We start from the raw sequence: 19363 nt of genomic DNA, 5'->3' as shown, positions 1-19363 counted from the left end.
CCCCGAAACGTAGTTTCGAAATTCTATACTCACTCACGTAAGTAAGACTACTTTATACAAATTTTGTATAGATTATATTATACAGTGAGTAACTCGCACAATACGTAAAAAAGAGAGAAGAGCTGCTCTATCAAAGTGTAGTGTTTGAACAAGTCGTGTCAAAGCCCTAATGGCTTGTCACTCGCTCACACCAGTCTCTCCCAAGGACTGCGATTGAGGTATTGACAGACCTGGCCAGATCAGAATTTAGTAACAAACATTAAATATGTTTATAGGCCTAATATCATCATGTTTGAGAATGGCAGCACAGCTTAAGACAGATTTTTTTGAAAATCAAAAAATAATTCTTTCGAAAATGGCCATCACTTGTTTTGTGTTTCCATCAAAAACTAAGTATGCATGCCTCTACTAATCACTATTGAAGATGTAATTGCAAAGTGATGTAACATCTCTTTCAGGGGCAATTGTTTTCGTGGCTTTTTCTATAATTTTTGTTCCCATCCTGCTTCTGGCTGGGTTACTAGTCAGGTCAGTAAGTAATCTGCTAGTGTAGCAGAATCTTTCCCATCTTATGACATCACTATCATGAATATTGTAGTGTTTGTGCATGAACCTCCATCAACGTATCTGACCTACTTAATGAAGAAATTATAGTAATCCTGTTTCTTCCTCTTACGTATGTTGAATCTACAATACAAAATGATATTTAATTTGTTAGTTTTCATATCATATTGATAAAATGGAGAGTATTAATTATTATTATTGTGCATTTTCATTCCAGACATTGAATCAGACTTCAAAAGACAGTTGCAAGTTCTTATTCCCATGATCTTAGCTCCAGAGAACTTGATAATTAAAGAAATTGGTGGGCAGAAAGTGAAAGCGAAGGAGTTGGTACATTACTTCAAGTCTTATATTCAAATATACAAAGGAAATGAATTGCCGGAACCAAAATCTATGTTGGAGGTATGTTTTTTGCATGGTGGGTGTTTGTTGGTACATAGCAACGACAACAGATGAAGTTCGTTTTCAAGAGATGAAACAGTGCATGGGTAACTTTGTTTGTAGCCTGTAACTTATGTGCTTATTGTCTGTGTATCTCATCTCTTTTGTGTAACATACCGTGGCGTATATGAAGTCGAAACGGGTTATGTGTAATCCCTTCAGTTCTTTCTGTGTGTGTGCTAGCTAAAGATTCTTCTTGTTGGAAATTGGACTTTCATTGCATCGAAATGGCTGTACTTGTCATTTCATGTTGATATTGAAAATAGATTAACCAAACATACAGTGGTGCCTGTCTCAAGGAAATAGTATGATGACCTTTGCCTGATACATTGCACTTTCATCATGTGTGAAGTCTGCTTCTGGAAAAACATTATACCGCATTGGTAGAGGCACATATATTTGGTAAATAAAAAAGTAAAATTTCGGTACAGAAACAGTCAATTTCAGGTTCAAAAGCAGTAAATAAAATAAAATTTCAGTGTTATAGCAGTGAAAAATTGGTTTAAAAGTGGTATGTAAAATGACATTTTGGTTTTAAAATTGTGAATATAATCTTAAATTTGATTAAAAAAACTGCACTTATTACACAAAATAAACATATCCATTCTAATAGCACATTTATGTAGTTACCAGAGTATTAAATTTATTCCTGAATAAATATATTCTCAAATATTTACAACAAAATTAAATCAATTTTCCGTGAATTGCATAACTCGCAGGATAATTCAAACTTCAGAAAGTGCTGCATCGGTAAATAAACTAAATTTTGTGTTTGAGTTTATTTCGCATTTTGCAGTTCATTTAGTAACAAAACAAGGAAGGATAATGCACCTCACACCTTTCAGAGACCTGAAAAATTAACATTACATTGTCTTATTTCACATTTCATGTGTTCATAAAAAACTAAAAAGGCATGCCTCTACGTATTGGTTAGTATTTTGCATAACTCCAGGCAAAGCGTATTTACTATCATGTTTATTGGCTGTATGTAATGTTTGATCTTTGACACTGCTGTTCCTGGCTTCAATTCCCAATATCAGTTGCTATGATAGCTTTGAACACAACTCACCACCTCCACCTTCATTTTTTTCATGAAACAAATTTGCTAGGGATGGGACAGATTAATCGGTATCAGTCGGTACAGGCATATCAGTTTATCAGTAAAATTACCAAAAATATTACATATCCAATATATATCTAAATATTTGCATTATATTGTGTCATTTTGTTACAATTTTTATGAATATATACATATAATCTCCATTCTCTACTTTTTTAAAACTAAATGTCTAAGCATTGCAAAAGCTTGGTCCATCTGGTAACATACATTTATTAAGAAGGTCAATAACCATTCAGGTTCTTCAGGTACCATTTGGAATTTTATTTTCGAATAGGTGGAATATCTGTTATTGGTATCTGTAAATTTTATATTGGTTTTGTATCGGTATGAGCCAAAATTTCATATCAGTACATCCATAAAATTTACTAATTTTACTGCCAAGTTTTGGTTCAATCAGTGTGTGGTTGGCAGCAACAGTACTGTAAGTGTACTGATCCAATACAAGCTGCCAAACTTTTCATGATTCTCTCTCGTTCACTTTCTCAGTGTATCTAACCACATTACTCTGGTGAGTTGTATTTTGTACACACTGTTCAGGAGAAACCCTTTCAACCATAAACAAGGTGCACTTTTTTTTCTTCCATGTATACCGATTTTTCTTCGACTTTGGATGTGAGACATTCCATGTGAAAGTTCTCCTGAACATCAATTTTTAAAATTAAATGCAATGCTATAACTTTATCTTACCTTGCGAGTGAGCAATCTAAAATTGTCATTTGCATAGAAATAAATTCAATTATTATACATAATTAAGTTAGAAGGTACAGATTATTCGTTTATTTTAACTTTTATTTATTATTTACCTTTGTTTTCTATTGTGTCCCACCTGTGACACCAAAAAACAATTTCTCCTTTAACTGGTAAATTTCCCCCTCAACTCCAACAGCATAAGGTCAATTACCTTTCCTCTTTATCTTAAATAATTTACTATTAATCATTTGAAAATTTACAGAAATTAAAATAAATTTCTTATTAAGTGAAGAGGCTGAGAATTTAGAGTATAGTTTCGTGGTCTGTCCTATCTTTGACACAAAATTGTTCACTTAAATCTGGGAAAGTATTTTAAGGGTAGTTATGTTTAATCAACAGTGTTAAGTTTCATATTTCATTGCACAAAAACTGTAAGAAAAATGTTGCTTAACTATCAGTAGAATAATTACTTTAATATCAAAAATGTAATCTGCATGTCCAACCCGTGACAATGGAATGTTTTTAAACTTTGGATGTTTTTTAATGCATTTTAATTGAAATACCACTGGATTCAATTCTGTTGCTATTTCCAATAGACTAAGTGTATTTATGCATAAGTTTTACCCAAAGTATCCTCTCTTCCAGGCTACAGCAGAAGCAAATAACTTGTCAGCTGTGGCAGGAGCAAAAGAAATATACGGCCAGGGCATGGAGAGTGTGTGTGGTGGTACCAAGCCATACCTTAGTTCGGCACATCTAGAGTCTGATCACCTAAGGTTCAGGGACAAAGCTGTAGACTACTTTAGAAACAAGCGGAAAATGGGAGGAGAGGAGTTTTCTGAAATGTATAGGCAAAAGCTGGAAGAGGTATGTGTTTGAAGCATAATTATATGTTGTGTAAGTATAATGAATGTAAAGATGCTATTCTGTGTACCAGTCAGCTATGTATTTTCTACTTGCTCCTTCCTGTTTAATTGGTTCATATGAAATGTATGGAAAGAAATTGATCGTGCCTTAACTGAAATAACTGTCTACATGAAGAAACTTTAGGTAGACATTTTTATCACTGGATTTGCCTTTATTATAAAAATTAAGTACAGAGTCCTCCAGAATTCTAATGTTAAATTTTACAAATAATAATAAATACACTTTGAACTGCTGATAGTTTCAATTTGTTTTAACCGCTTATTAGTCCTGTGTATTCAAAATTTGTATTTGCAAGGTTTTCATATAATTTCTTTGTTACAAAACAGGGTTATTGATGGGACACATTTAAAATACAAATTTTTAGGAATGGAACAAGCACATTAGCACAATACACAACCAAGATACGGGAGTGTGCAGCACTGTTCATTGTTTAGATATAATCCTGCAGATGGGCATCGCTTTCAGGAAAACATTCTTGGGTTCTCGAAGTCATACTTTCCATACTATGGCGTAGAAAATTGACCAGAATGGCCTCTATCTCCCTCCGGATAATTCCATTGAGTGCAGCAATTCTTTGGGGTCTCGTGGTGTACACCCTTTCCTTTAGATAACCCGACAGGAAGTAGTACGGTGGGGCTAGATCTGGTGATCTGGATGGCCAATTGATACCTCCTAATCTGGAAATGAGGCGACCAGGGAAATGGTCTTGATGGGTTCTTATTGCCACTAATCCTGCATGACAAGTTGCATCCACATTTTGTAAGACTGAGTTGTCTCATTTAGGGAATGAGAAACGTGATTAACATGCCGTTGTAGCACTCACTAGTGACTGTTAGGTTGGGACTTTGATCGACTGTGTTCCCCACGCGTTCAATGTTCTCTGAAATATGAGACATTTCGAGATCGCCAAGGTAAAGGTTTCTTGTCGATCTCATGGAAGTTTTTCACAGCAGGCAAATGGATGATGGTGATTTGCGCTTCTAGATATGTTGTCAGAATCGCCTTTGTGCTGTAATGATGGAGCATCCACTACTGAGGGACTCTGTACCCCTTTAACAACATAAGCAGCACCATAATTCAGTGGAACAATAAAATGAAGAATGAATTAATATTAACTCCCAAGTTCTAACTTCCAAATACAGTCAACTCTCGATTCTACGACCCCGGGTATAACGACCCCCTCGAAGTAACGACCCTTTTCCCGGGAACCGTGAAAAATTTAGAAAAAAGTTGAAAATTTTGGAAAAAAAGTTGAAAAATTGAAGGAAATCGGCCGAAAAATGCGTTTTTTTCCCCAATCATTCCCTTCACGAGCGCTCTACCGCTCACAATTGGGTCTGAACTAAAAATAGACACCACCACACCATGCTTGAGTGATATCCAATAGCACTTGACCTCTGCCACCCCCTCCCTCAAGCGCACCAATGTTACCCTGCACCCGACGGCCGCTACCCAACATGCCAGGCTTGTTTTGCCATGCTTTCTCTTGGATACGCGAGAAGAGAAGATCGAATGTGCTTGGATGTTATTTAAATTGACTTGTTTCCTTGTCCTAAGAGCTGCTGAAAACTCGCAGGTGAGGAAGGGGGGAGCAGCCCGAAATGACTGCTGGACTTGCAGTCTTTGCCAATGTGTATGGCAGGTCAAGCTCTTTCATCGATAAATACACCACCTTGAGATATAAGATCGCAGGAATGTTCGAAAATACAGATGCGTGGCGCCTGGAAGTCTGGCCCATCTGTCCAGCTCTGACCTAGAGTTCTGCAGGTTCCCGTGAGTGAGCAACTCTCAGCCTTGTAGCCGACAACTTCCGGTAACCGCTTTCATTCAAAACGTGTTCTTTGTTCCCTGCAACACTTCATAAAAAAGCAAAACTGTTAGAGATAATCAAAGCCACATAGGCGAACTAAAGATCGTCAACCCGCTTAATGCGTTGTCATCCAGGTTTCCACAAAAGTTTACTTCGATCTTACGTGCATCTTAACTCCCGTTTTCCCACTTCATACGTTTTCCTAATTGTGTCGTAATATCTGCTATCTGCCAAAAAAGTGTTCAGTTGGCTGACTGACTTCTCCCCTTTTTCCTGTCAGCAAAGGGGGGAGGGGCAATTTTCTTGCTCGTGTGCGCACACGGGCTGATTACAGGCGAGGGTGAAAGTGGACCCACCCCTCTTCCTTTAACGTCTAAAATGGGGCAACCAGTTCTGGATATATTCTTGAAAACGAACAAAAACAGAATAAAAAAATTAACCCTCCCCCCCCCTTTTCCCAGCTTATTCTCCACCACTGGTGTGCACGGCAATGTTGATAATTGCAGAATTCAGGTCTTTTTTTATGCTGTTGTCTGCATAGGAAATATTACCCGTATTATTGTCTGTTGCATGGTAAAACGTAAAGCAAGGGACATTTCTTTCTTCTTTACACTACTGTTGAAAGTTCCGTCTTCGACAGTTGCGTTATCTTTAAAATGCTGGGACTTTTCTCTTCCGCCACCTGTTGCTCGAACTTCCATCCGGTCTCCTTGTTTTTATGATGCAGCTGGCGCCAGTGTTTTGTCTAGCGTCCGCAAAGCTTTTGCTTGCTAACAGCAATGGAAAAAAAAAGTGCTCAATGTAGGAATGGTCGCTGAGATCGATTAGAAAGACATTATTCAAGGGGAAAACTTTTGGAGGAGTGGGTGTTTGACATCGGGAATACTCCTAAATCCAACATTAAATCATCGATTAACGTGAGAGTAAATAACGATCTACCATTTTGACATGTAAAAGTGCGCAGTTTCATAAAGCTTGTTTTCAGTTCATTTTATGCTGATGGGCTAATCGGGACTAAATATACAGTTTAAAGTGAAATTCAATTCCAAACCTAAATGACTTTCGACTGGGACGCTGTTTAATGACGTCGCATTGGGTGAAGACAAATCGCAAGTTGCGCGTTTACTTTTTCACACTGGATTACAATGCAAGTCAAAGAAGGAGTTTGGACTGCTCCCTTGAATGGGGAAGGGGGGAGGGTGAATGGAGTTGGTTGAAGCAAAGAAAACGTGTTTTTTTTTTGCGATGTATTTTACACAGCCGAACCAGAACGAAAATTACAGCCCCGCCTTTTTTTTTTTGTCTGGTGCCTAGAAAGGTTGTGTTGTTTCTCCCGAGAGATCTAATCTTACCAGTTAATCTTGTAACAGACAATGCTCCACTAGACACGTATAAAATCCAACATTCATTCTGCCCGATTATCTCCCGACTTTTGCTGGCGCTAGTGTAACTGGTGTCAAGATTCTTTGAGTTTCGCTTGCAATAAGCGAGAGATTGTTTTCCTTTCCATAGGTCTCGGTGCAAAAGGCTTTCTCATGAACTATAATTGTAAGAATTTCCTGGAAAAGCAACGACTGTGCACAATTGAAAGAAAGTAACATTATTTTTTGTGAAAACGTTTTCATGTTCTATTTTCCTTCTCACAACATGCGTCCTGTGCAACCTGCATCTTTGTGTCCGTTTGAGCTCCGTTTAAGCAGAAAATTGGGGCAAATTCCAATAACGACCCCTTCGAAATAACGACCCTTTTCCCGGGAACTGTGAAAGGTCGTTGAATCGAGAGTTGACTGTACACTGCATTCGAAAAATATAGTTGTTCTAATTGGTATGTTATAACCCTTGTACTGTTTAATTCTCAAAATGAGTTGCCACTAGAGTAAATATTTAACTATTTTGCAACTGGTAGTTAAACCTTCCATGTGTTATTGAAATTTTGCCAATATAAATCTTTTAGAAACTTAGAATCATAAAGTTTTATAATTTAAATTTCGAAAATTGATCCTGTTAAACGTTGAATTGTGCTGAGCAAGACACTGCGAGTCTTGTGTGAATGTTTTAATGTAGATGTCAATTTTCTCTTCTTCCAGGACCTAGAAACAATATATGCTCAATTCAAATCTCACAATGAGAGTAAAAACATCTTCAAAGCAGCGAGGACCCCTGCCGTATTCTTCGCTATAGCTGTGATATTTTATATATTGTCAGGCTTACTTGGTTTATTTGGAATATACACTCTAGCTAACCTTTGTAATTTAATAATGGGTGTCTCGCTAGCAACTCTGGGAATATGGTCATATGTAAGGTAAGTGGCAGAAAATGCATGTTTTAATTAGATTCAGTTTAGTAAAACAATTGTGTACAGTCACGGACATGTCTGCATTCTAACAATACCATTGAAAATCAATAGTGGTGTTACATGCCAGAAATGTTTGACTGTACATGCCTAAAAATTTTCTTGGTATAACTAGAATAATGTGAAACTACTAAATAATAAGTATTTGTAATAGGGATGGGCCGATATGAAATTTTGGTCGATACTGATAAAGTAACGATATAAAATTTACCAATACCGATAACCGATATTCTACCGATCCGATATAAAATTAGAAATGGTCCTTGAAGAACCTGAAAGGTTCATTAACTTCCTTAATAAAGGTGCGTTTCAAGGTGACTGCAGTGAAAAAAAATTGCATAGTTAAACATTTAGTTTTTTAGAAATTAGGGCATGGAGATTAACCATAAAAATTACAACAAAATGGAAGAATTTTGCACTAAATTATCAGATATTTATCGATATATCGGATCGGTAAAATAATCGGTAATTTTACCGATATGCCTATATCGGCCGATACTGATAGAGTACAGATGAATCAGTCCCATCCCTAATTTGTAATAACTAGCAAGTTACTTTGCGATTTGACCTCATACTGCCACTTTAACTCTAGATAAAATTGCAAAAATGCATTGGACTATGCTGGAACATCCTCCCTATAGCCCATATCTCTCACCCTGTAATTATCATTTGTAGCCATTGAGAGGTCAAAGTTTTAGAGCAATGAGGCAAAGTACTTCTTGTGCAATTAGCTTCAGCACCATTCACCCTTTTTCTATGCCATGGGCATTAAAAATTACTAATCTTGTTGCAAAGTGCCTTGATTGTAGTGAACATACAGAAAAATGATCCATTTGCATTTTTGCAATATTTTGATGTAATAGAAAGTTAGAGTGAAATTCCAATTTATATTTGACTGACCCATGTTTGCTGCTGGCAGTGTCTCAGCTAGTCTCGGAAAACTTTCATCAGATTTAAGAAATTATTAAGATGTACTCACTTGTGTAAAACAAGAGTTAAGTGTTATTTTGTAAAGATTTTGAATCATGTATCAAAGTTTGTTGATTATTTTTGGCTGTGGGATACATATTATAGTTGATGCATTTTGAAGTATTCCTCCTATTCCTCAGTGTCTTCGTTGTAATCATACAGTGGGTGATGAAATGACTTGACTCATCATGGAACTCCTGTTTTTTTTTTTTTACTTCAGAGTGGATTTTAACCAGCTTCGTGGTGCATGTAACTGTATTTTTTTAATGTTACAGGTACAGTGGTGAGATGAGAGAACTAGGAAGCCAGATAGACGATCTTGCAAATATATTGTGGGATAATGTAAGTAAGATTCTTTAATATATTCTCTGCTGTAATTTTCTCCTATTATGTACAGTTATGGTCACTTCTGTGTTGTAACACACCTCATTGACTATCAGTGGGAACAATTGAATCCAGAAGTGTCAACACCTGTACATGCTAGAATTATTTGACAACCTTTGTCGTAAAGCAAAGACCTTGTGGCCACACTTGTAGTGTTAACATTTGTTGTAAAACTTGCATAAAATGGTGAATATTGGTTTTTTTTGTTTGTTTGTTTTCAGTCTGCATTACACCCGCCCCAAAATGATTTCAGACCTCATAACAAAAGCACAAAAAATACAGAAAATGTCATGTGAAAGGCTATTATTAAGCTATTAGATACAGCAAAAAATGCATACGGAGTCATGTTGCCTTTACTTTTGAGAACCATTTGGATGCACTTGGGCATGGAATCACTAAGACTTCGGAAGTAATTTAAGTTCTAAAAATGAGATTCAACTTCCCATTGTTAGAAAGGTTTCCATAGAAACGAAGCCTAAATATGGGACATGGAATGAAATTTTCTATGGAATCCGATAGAAGGCATCGAGCTGAATCTATTGTGCTTAAAATCATTTCTCTATGTTAATTAGCAATGGAGATATGGGCCTTTGAAATTAGGTAATTGTTTATTTCAAATCATCTCCATGGATACCACAACAATGGCTAAAAATGAGATTCAACTTTCCATTGTTAGAAAGGTTTCCTTGGAAACGAAATGGAATGAATTTTTTTCTACAGAATCTGAAATAATAGCTTTTCACATGAATTTTCTGTATTTTTTGTGCTTTTGTTATGAGGTCTGAAGTTATTTTGCGGCGAGTGTATTTTCAAAATAATTTCCCAGATCAACAGAACCAACTTCTGGAAAGAAACTCTAATGGAAAGTAGCTTTTTTCACAGTCTCTTTTTGGTTTTACTTTCTTCATAAGTGTCTGGAAATAAGTGTCTGGAATTAGCATGCAACAAAAGAGATGCTGAATCAATTCTCTCGGGCTATCGACCAGGTCAATTCTGGAAAAGTTTCCGAGCTTCCGAGAGCTAAAGTCACTCACGTCATCAGGGTAGCAGTGCAGTGCTGAGCATCAACCCGGACCCAGCTCGAACTGGATCCAGCCTGGCTAGTGACAGTCAGCCGGCAGTGGGAACGCAGCAGACATGGCTCCCGATTGGGCACGGGAAACAGTCACATGCAGATACATGTAAACCGGGTTGACGCTCAGCACTGCACTTCTACCCTGAAGATGAGAGTGACGTTTGCTCTCGGAAACTTTTCCAGAATTTACCTGGTCGATAGCCTAAATGTCCTACAGGTGACTGATCACCTTAATGACATTCACACTCAAGCAGCCTGTGATAGAGATCAACATGACATGTAGGAATATCTGATTACGAATGGTGCTGATCGTACTTACATATGTTTGTTTTTGAGTATCTCATTGGTATGTGGCAGACTTGCAAATTCCTTACTTTTCAAGAGCCCCACAGGAAGTTATTAAACAGATCAGGTGACTTTAACAGCAACTTCAAAATTGGACATTTTTATTAAAAGAACGGCAACTCACACTTCAATCCACTTCTCAGATCCATGTTTTTGCAATGCAAAAATGCCCATTTTAGTGAAACACCATGTGCCTTCCATGTATATTTTACTTTTTCTGAACTCACTTGTCATTTTACTAATCATATGCAGGGTAATGCATAATAACCTCTGAGGTTTCAAACATTCATAGAACAAGAACAAAGGTGCCTTTTCCTGTCGAATCACCTGCAGAACAGCGGTTAGCGTGGTGGAAAATAAGATTGCATCTGCTGGCAAACAGGATGCAATATCCACGTAACTGGAACTGCTAGCTCTGTAATGAAAGAAACTCTTACAATTAAAATGAGCACATACGTTTTGACACGAGGTGTTTGAAATAATGTCCTCCTGCATCCACACATTTACGCATTTTTAAAGTTAATTTTCACTAACACGTATCAGTTCCAAAATTGCTTCAATTTCCCTCCTGATATTTTCTTTCGATTCTTCTAATGTATGGTTTCAGGTTTGAAAGCTTGGTAGCTCACCATGCAGATGTCATGAAAATGTCTGTTTCTTGTGCAAGGAATTTTTAATCGTGCTTCAACGTTTCTCCTGCTTAAGCACATGCCGTTTTACCCTTTGCTTCTTATCAAGAACAGATCCTGATTACTTAGATTACTTAAATTTGTTGAAAAGTATCTGAACACTGTCTCTGTGTGAAACAGGAACATTTGGGAATTCTGCTGCAAAACGTATTTTAACTTCCCTGCAAGAATTCATAATGACTTAAGTGTCGTGCATAAAAATGCATTGTTTCAAATTGTACGGATAGCGTGGCATTATTAGACTGCAGAAAAGCACCAGTAATATGTGAACTAAAACAATACAATCTAAAACACTTGTTAATGCCTTAACACTTTACAAACATGTGCAAATTGGATGCCAGCTAACTGGATAATGAAGCACTGACGCGTCCAGTGGCAAGTCAGTGTACCGTTATGGGTCTAAAAGCTGGCAGATACGATCTTACTTCCTGCCAAGCTAGCTGCCATTCCGCGGGTAACTTGACCGAAAAAAGGTATTGTATAGCACATACAGTAAAAAAAGGTGCGTATCAGTACATAAAGAATTTCTCTAGATATTCCCTATCTTCCCTCCCCCAATCTCCCTCCTTTTTTTTTTTTAAGATTTTGTATCCACAGAACTATTGAGAGGCAAAAAAATCTTGAGATAAGTGATAGGTCGAAATGATGTTATCCTTGTCTTGCTGTTGCTTTGTGACATATATCCAACTGAATGCTATGTGGACTTTATTTATGTATGTAGTTTCAGATGCATTACTGATTTACCATTTTGTACTGAAACTGTAACATTTGGTACAGATTTAACAGTGAAGGAAATCACTATGGAATCATTATATTTGATAGCATGTATGAAATGTACACTGTATTTGTTGCAGCAGAGTTTCTGTGGCAATTTACATTTCTTTTGTACAATTCAACTGAAATTAGTTTGTTTATTTCCTTTCTTTTTGAATTAGTGATAGCTTATATTACCTTTTCAGATTCAGAGAATTTCATTCTAAATTAAGTATTGCACAGCTATGTCTTTGTATCTTTGCTTCATGAACATCATACATGTCTCAGAATCCAACCTTGTTTCCTAACAAAAGTAAGTGATGAAATTCATCAATAAAAGATTTAAGCTTGTCATCAAATGTTATTTTACTAAGTCCATGAGAAATATCCATGGTTGTAGTACTAAACTTAATTTTTATTCTTCATCGTCTTCATACTTACTTTGGTCTAATATTAAATATTCTTGAACTTGAATCTGAGGCCAATGGGTAGAAGCACATATTTTTTGGTAAATAAAAAAGCAAAATTTCGATACAAAAATAGTCTAAAGCAGTATATAAAATGACATTTTGGTTGTAAAATTGTGAATATAATTCTAAATTTAATTTAAAACCTGCACTTATTACACAAAATAAACATATCCCTCCTAATAGCACATTTATGTAGTTACCAAAGTATTAAGTTGATTACTGTATAAATATTTACAGCAAAATTAATCAATTTTCCTGTCTCATAGGATAATTCAAACTTCAGAAAGTGTCGTATCGGTAAATAAACTCTAAATTTCGTGTTAAGGAGTCTATTTCGCATTTTCTAAATTTCGTGTTGTCTATTTCGCATTTCGTATTTTGCAGTTCATTTCGTGGAAAAAACAGAATAGGAAAATGCACGTCACACCTTTCAGAAACATGAAATGCCCGACCCTGTGGCCGAGTGGTTAGCACATCGCGCTGCGACGCCAAGGGTCCCGGGTTCGAATCCCGGTCGGGCTTGGTTGTTTGTGAATGTCCTTTCATCATTTCATCACTCATCCCCATCTTCGCAAATTAGCCAAGAGGCACAAAACGCGAAGTAAAATAAACTAAATCAAATAAAAAAATAAAAAAAGAAACATGAAAAATTAAAATTAACATTACAATGTGTTATTTCACATTTCGTGTTTTCGTCAAAAACGAAATATGCATAAACATGGTGAATATTCACCTTATCACAAAAACGGTGTAGGATTAGAGTTGTGCAATATTTTGATATGTCGATATAGAGTTGATATTTTTAAAGTATCGAAGCGTCGATATCGATAATATCGACATCTATATTCAATATCGATATTATCGATGTATGGTGGTGTTGCATTCCTTACGTACAAGTTAAGTCAAGCATAAGGATGTTAAGATGAGCAATGCGCTCACCATGACGGGACAAAACTTGGGAGGTGAATTATGAGAGATTGCCTCTGATTAACATGAGAAGCAAATACGTGCTACAAGTTTTAAATGACTGTCTCGTTTTTGGTCTCACCTCGACACAGCATGTACAGCATGTGACAGCACACACTATTTTGTAATAACGTTTTTCTGTTTGATGAATAGTTTCAACACTACGAGCAGTGACAGCTTTAGAAGAGGGCAGGGACGAAACTTTAAAAAATTTAGATGTGTCTGTATTGTTTGGATCGTCAATATTGGTATTGTATGGAACGTCGATATATTTGATATCGCACAGCCCTATGTGGGATCAATGTTTGAAGTGCGGGGGAGGTGGTTCCTAACGATTTCCACTTTGAGCACTGCATTTAATGCACTTAGATGTGTATGCCGAGTACTTACCATAGCATGCTATAACATCAGGGGTCCCTGGTCCGAATCCCAGCCTGGGTATAGGTATCGTTTGTGAGTGCCCCTTCACCATACCATACCTCATCTTCAAGATTAGCCAAAATTAGCAGAAAATCATAGTAAAATAAACCAAAGCAATTATATGTGACCATCTTAGCAGGCGTTTCCTGTTCATTTGAGTCAAGTCATGCTTATCAACACTGGTTTGTATGCGGAAATGAAATCTGAAATCTATTTCTGCTGGCATTGAAGCAAATGTTAATTGCATGCATCAAATGCATACTCAGGGTAGCTACTCGCTGGAAATTCCAGGAATTGTGCATGAATTTTTCTCTGTAGACGGGAAAAATTGCAACTTTTATTATTCCAAGTCCCATTGAAATTATACATATTTATTAATGCCCTGAAGCAAGTTTTTCACATTTAGCCTTTATTTTTATCAGGGAAGGAAAAGAAAAAGTTGCATGGAAAATAAAACAGAATTCTCTCAATCCATTTTCTTTGTTAGTGTCGTTTGCAGAACAATCTATCTAACCAACTGAAAATTAATGCAGACTTAAGATATCTTGAAGTTGATTAAGTAAATTTGAGTTTCAAATTCTTATGCAATTCACATTTTTTTTTGTAAATTATTATATCCCGTAACATTTGTAAATTGTGTTTGTAGATATATTTCGAATCTTGAGTATGTGAAGTGGGAAAATGTAAACTCTGTACTTTAAATTATATATTTTTAATGTAAGTGTTTGTGCTCTTGATGTTTTGGAAAGTTAACCTTGAAAACCGGGAGTTATACTTGAATTTTATCATGGTCCTAGAGTGGTCACCCTGCTGTATCATGCATAAGTGACAGCTGCAGTTTATTATAAGGTATTCAACAGGAAACTTGGGGTGTAAGGCGTGACCTTTAACCTCACTTTCACATAGTACACCCCAGTAACTGCTTCTTGCAGGCTAATGAGGCTCTTCCGTCTGGTCCTATGGCTAGTATAATCCTCTGTAGGGCTCTGTTTTGTCCAGTTGCAGTTACTAGAATATAATATTGAATTTATACAACATGCAGTGTATAATTTATGGCATATTGCTTAATTTGGAATTGAACATTTTAAACAACATGGTATATGACAGTGGTTCCCAAACTATTCTCTGCGGAACACCTGACCTAATCGAGAGAATTTGTGTAGCCACGAAATGAGCATTGTTGCTCTGGGCAGAAATTATTTGGTTCATGCAGCAAGCTGTGAAGCAAGCATTAGAGATTGAAATTCATATTATTCATCACCTCGGTCACTTTTTCCTGCCTGCATCTTCTTGGAACCATGCTATACCGTGTACGCTTTTAGAAGAAACATGAGTTTAGCCAATATGTAGCCAGTGCTATTGCCAAACTAACTGCTAGCGGAAGGTAAAGACAGAGAATCCACAGTGTCCAATATTCAACTATCTTTTTTATAATGCATACACAGTATAATGAGCCACGGTAGCTCAGTCATTAGGCCATCTGACTACCATGCAAGAGACCTGGGTTGAATCCCCACCAGTGCCCATCCAGCATCGTATAAAAATGGGTACTAGGAGAGGGGGGTAAAGGCAGCCAGGTGCATGGTGCTGATCACATCACCTCCACCTTCAGCTGCAATCAAGAAAGTGTGGGGCTCTTAACTCCACACCCCACTATACGCCTGTTGTTTCCCAGTGTTTCTTCAAGAAACAATAACTCTGGCTGTAGGTGATGGTAATTTATGGAACTTGGATATTCAGGTTCAAAATGTCTTGCCCAATCTCATGATGAACCTTAAAGTGGCAAGTTTTATGAAAACTTCATGTGCGCAAGAAATTTGCAGAACACTGCATTTAACCTGTGCACTGCAGTTTCCTAACAATACAACAATGCACTCCCGCCATTGGCTGGTCACCACGGACAGGCTTGTGTGCCCTGCCCAATTTCGCTTCTAAAACCATACGCTGTATAATCATTGAGATTGTTGGTGAATCATGCAGCCTGCAGATGCACTCGGTACCATAAAAATCCCATCTCCTCTGTGAGAACTTTGCCACACTTCGAGAGCTTTGACACCTATCCACAATTACCTGGAAAAGTTTTGATTCCACCACGGCATTCATGAAACAGGTGAAGGGCTTCTAATGTTGATTTTATTATTTTTATTATTAGTTATATTTTTTATTGTTTACATTCTTTTCATTTATCTTTTTGTTCAGTTTTATTATTGATATCCTGATTATAAAATTGATTCCTTCAGTATTCAGGTTTTGTGTTTCAAATAAATACAAGGAAAACAGTTCTGTCCAATGAGGAGGTTTTACACTGTAATGCCTTGTTTTTTTTTGCACCTTGAGCTTCATATCAGCATAAGAACTTGAGAAATGTAAAAATAGTAGAGATGGGACAGATTAGTCAGTATCAGCCGATATAGATATATCGGTAAAATTGCAGATAATTGCACTATTGTACCATTTTGCTATAATTTTCATGGGTATATGTCTTGCGACGTGGCCTGCGGTCTAAGGCATCATGCTTTGGGCTCTGACTATGGGATGTATGCAGGTTCAAGTAACCTGGGGGAAGTGCAACAACATTTATTAAGAAGGTCAATGAACCATTTGGAATGTTATGTATGATTGGTAGAATATTGGTTATCATTATCGGTATCATTCAAAATTTTATATCAGTCCATCTCTTAAAAAAATGGGCAAAAGTGTAAGGGCAACAGTAGTGCTCTGTGTTAAATTTCTCTCCAGAAAGGTGCCCCGTAGCTCAAAAAGTTTGGTAACTACTGACGACACACTGCACAGATCAGTGAATCATAGGAGTTTCTAATCAAGGCTTAGACATAGTTGAACGCCCTTTTATTATTTATGTATTGAAAAGCAGGTAGCATGTTCCGAAGCTCTACATTTCTTGTCTGCCTCTTGATGAACCAGTGTTTTGCACATCCGTACGGAGCGATCAGTAATACAACTTGTATTGTCTTTCCCCAGCTTCTGAAACCAGTGTACCAGCAGTTCATGGAGAAGAGCTTGCAGCATGCAGCACAACATGCAGTCGAAATAGCAGCCAATAGCACCATTGAAGCTAATGGCAAGCTCAAACATTCGTGATATAATCTTTGTGAACTTTAAGATAACTAAAGAGAGAAATATTTTTGCGCAGACAAGACAAATTTTTAGAAATGCTCAGTTTAGTATGATGTGGTGGTGAAGTAAATTGATAAAACTCAGTGCCTAAAATTAAACTTACAGAAATAATATTTTCGAGAGTTAGATTTGTTACCTTTAGATAGTATTTTTTTAAAATGAATAATTTTGTTAAAAGAGAGGACACACATTATATATATATATATATATTACCTAAATAGCATTAAATTAGAAGATTACCTTCAAATATTCTGATTGTAGAACATTTTTTACTACCTTGTATTTCATACATTTTATATAAATATATGTGTAGATATGCATTCGGGTTGTGGATAGTAATAATCTTAGGTACCTGAGTGTAACTTTGTGGTGTGGGACATTAGACTTTGTTTCCCCTGTTTTGAAATTCAGTTGCTTCCTTCAAGATCTGAGCAAAATTTCTGCACCTTAATTCTTGTAATATAATTTTTTCTGTTAATTTCTAACAAATTTATAGTATCGAGTGTTATTCCTTTGTTTTTAATTATGATTTATTTGTTAGTGTCTTTGATTAGTGAGGTATATCTTGATATTAAAGCTGTGCAACAACACCGTTTAAGTTATTTTAATAATCACGGTTAGTATTACTGGTGATCGAAATTTAATAACAGTATATCCATGTTGAGCAACAAGATTTTTTCTTGGTATAAATTGAACGTTTGTCTTTTTTCTGCAATACACAGTAGTAATAACATTCAGGAATATTTAGAGTTATTTTCTTTGAGATTTCATGTGTATAGCTTAGCAAGGCATAGCGAGTATTGAGTCCTGTATGTAAAAAGTGCCATAGGTTACAAGTTCTGATATTGCCAGCTCTTTCAAAATTAAAATCTACGTGGACTCTAAAAGTCTTAATGCTCAAGAATGTTTATTTCTCGCACTCTTCGTAGGACTTTCTGTTTTTGCTCCGGATTTTTGGGGAGCTTTAATAGCAAAGAATGAATTGCGTTATTTTCTGTTGTTAACTTATGTTTGATAAAGTACATTTCTTGTGTAACAAGGGGAATCAACATCATAGTTAACCCAAGAGACACAAATTTATTATGTTATTGGGTGTACGTACATTAATTATACATATGTACTTTCTATTTCTCACTGAAGCCCCAATGTAACAACTTTTTTTGTGTGCTTAATTTGACATTTCTTACCAATGAGCATAACTAAATATCTTGTTGCCGCTCAATTTTGAATTCAAGGTAAGAGCATTGAAGCGTGTATTGAAGTAGCCATTCAACAGAGGCAGTTAGAAAAAGAAATATATTTTTCTTTTGTAAGCAGTTAAGAAAAAGTATTATTGTGATATGCTTCCAGACCTCGATGTAGGTCCTCTTTAAGTGAAGGGTAATTCCCCACATTGGGGTCAATCTCATGTTATTACTAATATGGTTCTCACTTGTGGGAGTTACTGATGTTTATGTTATGCCTATGGTGAAGTTGGTTTGTATATTATTGTTTGTAAATAATTGAAAATCAATCATTAAAAATTCACTTGTTATGTAACATGGTAGTATTTAATCATTGAGAATGGTAATAACAGTACTTTGTTGGTATGAAATATTTTCATATGTAGTTTATTAATTGAATAAAAATAATGATAATTTAGCCACATTTCAACCAGAGTAAAATTCATGCCATAAATATTAATTTACAAAAAGTGAATGGAGAAAGTTTTCACTTGTTTTCTCCTGTGGGACAGTTGCACGAGTAGATAGTAAGTTACAGAAAATGAAAAAACAATCTTTGTGTCTCAACCTGCAATAGAAATGTATTTCTACTAGTGTAACAATGAGTGGGACTTCCATTTTAGTATGTAATGTAAGTAATAGCTATGTTTTCTAACTATTTTTGGTATCATTTAATATTGGAAGGTTAAGAAAATAAAAAATTAAGCATCTATATTTTTTAAAATTATTTTTCTGCGACACCTAGACCTAATCTGAATGTATGGTAATTTGTTCAAACAAACGTTTTATGTAAATGAAGTACACAAACAATAAAGACGAAATATTCTTTACAGCGAAACGTACTTGGAAGCAACAAGCTTGCTTCTCCTTTGAACTATTTGATTTCAATAATCATGAACAGGTAAAAATTTTACTTTATTGTAGTCAGTGTTGCAGGCTTTCCCATGTAGGGAAAAAACTGCTAGTGAATGGTCGTCTTTACTTTAACAATAGAATGGCAGAGCATCCGATACATCCTAGAACAGCAGA

The 19363-nt window shown here is 36.1% G+C and overlaps 1 protein-coding gene across 2 annotated transcripts in view; it reads left to right on the top strand.

Moving 5' to 3' along the window:
- The window catches only part of atl (atlastin GTPase), an 82928-nt gene extending 63884 nt beyond the window's left edge, over positions 1-19044 (top strand). For both annotated transcript variants that reach the window (XM_083137963.1, XM_083137964.1), the window contains exons 7-11: positions 782-966; positions 3461-3682; positions 7640-7854; positions 9150-9216; positions 16956-19044. In XM_083137963.1, coding sequence (XP_082994089.1) covers positions 782-966; positions 3461-3682; positions 7640-7854; positions 9150-9216; positions 16956-17075 — 809 coding nt within the window. In that variant the 3' untranslated portion in view covers positions 17076-19044. The remainder of the gene's footprint in view (positions 1-781; positions 967-3460; positions 3683-7639; positions 7855-9149; positions 9217-16955) is intronic.
- Positions 19045-19363: the final 319 nt, after the last annotated feature.

This window comes from Lepisma saccharinum, chromosome 16 (genome assembly GCF_977018435.1).
Source record: "Lepisma saccharinum chromosome 16, izLepSacc3.1, whole genome shotgun sequence".
Lineage (NCBI taxonomy): Eukaryota > Metazoa > Arthropoda > Insecta > Zygentoma > Lepismatidae > Lepisma > Lepisma saccharinum.
Note: the sequence above shows the minus strand (reverse complement) of the source record. Positions and strands in the feature narration are given on the sequence as shown.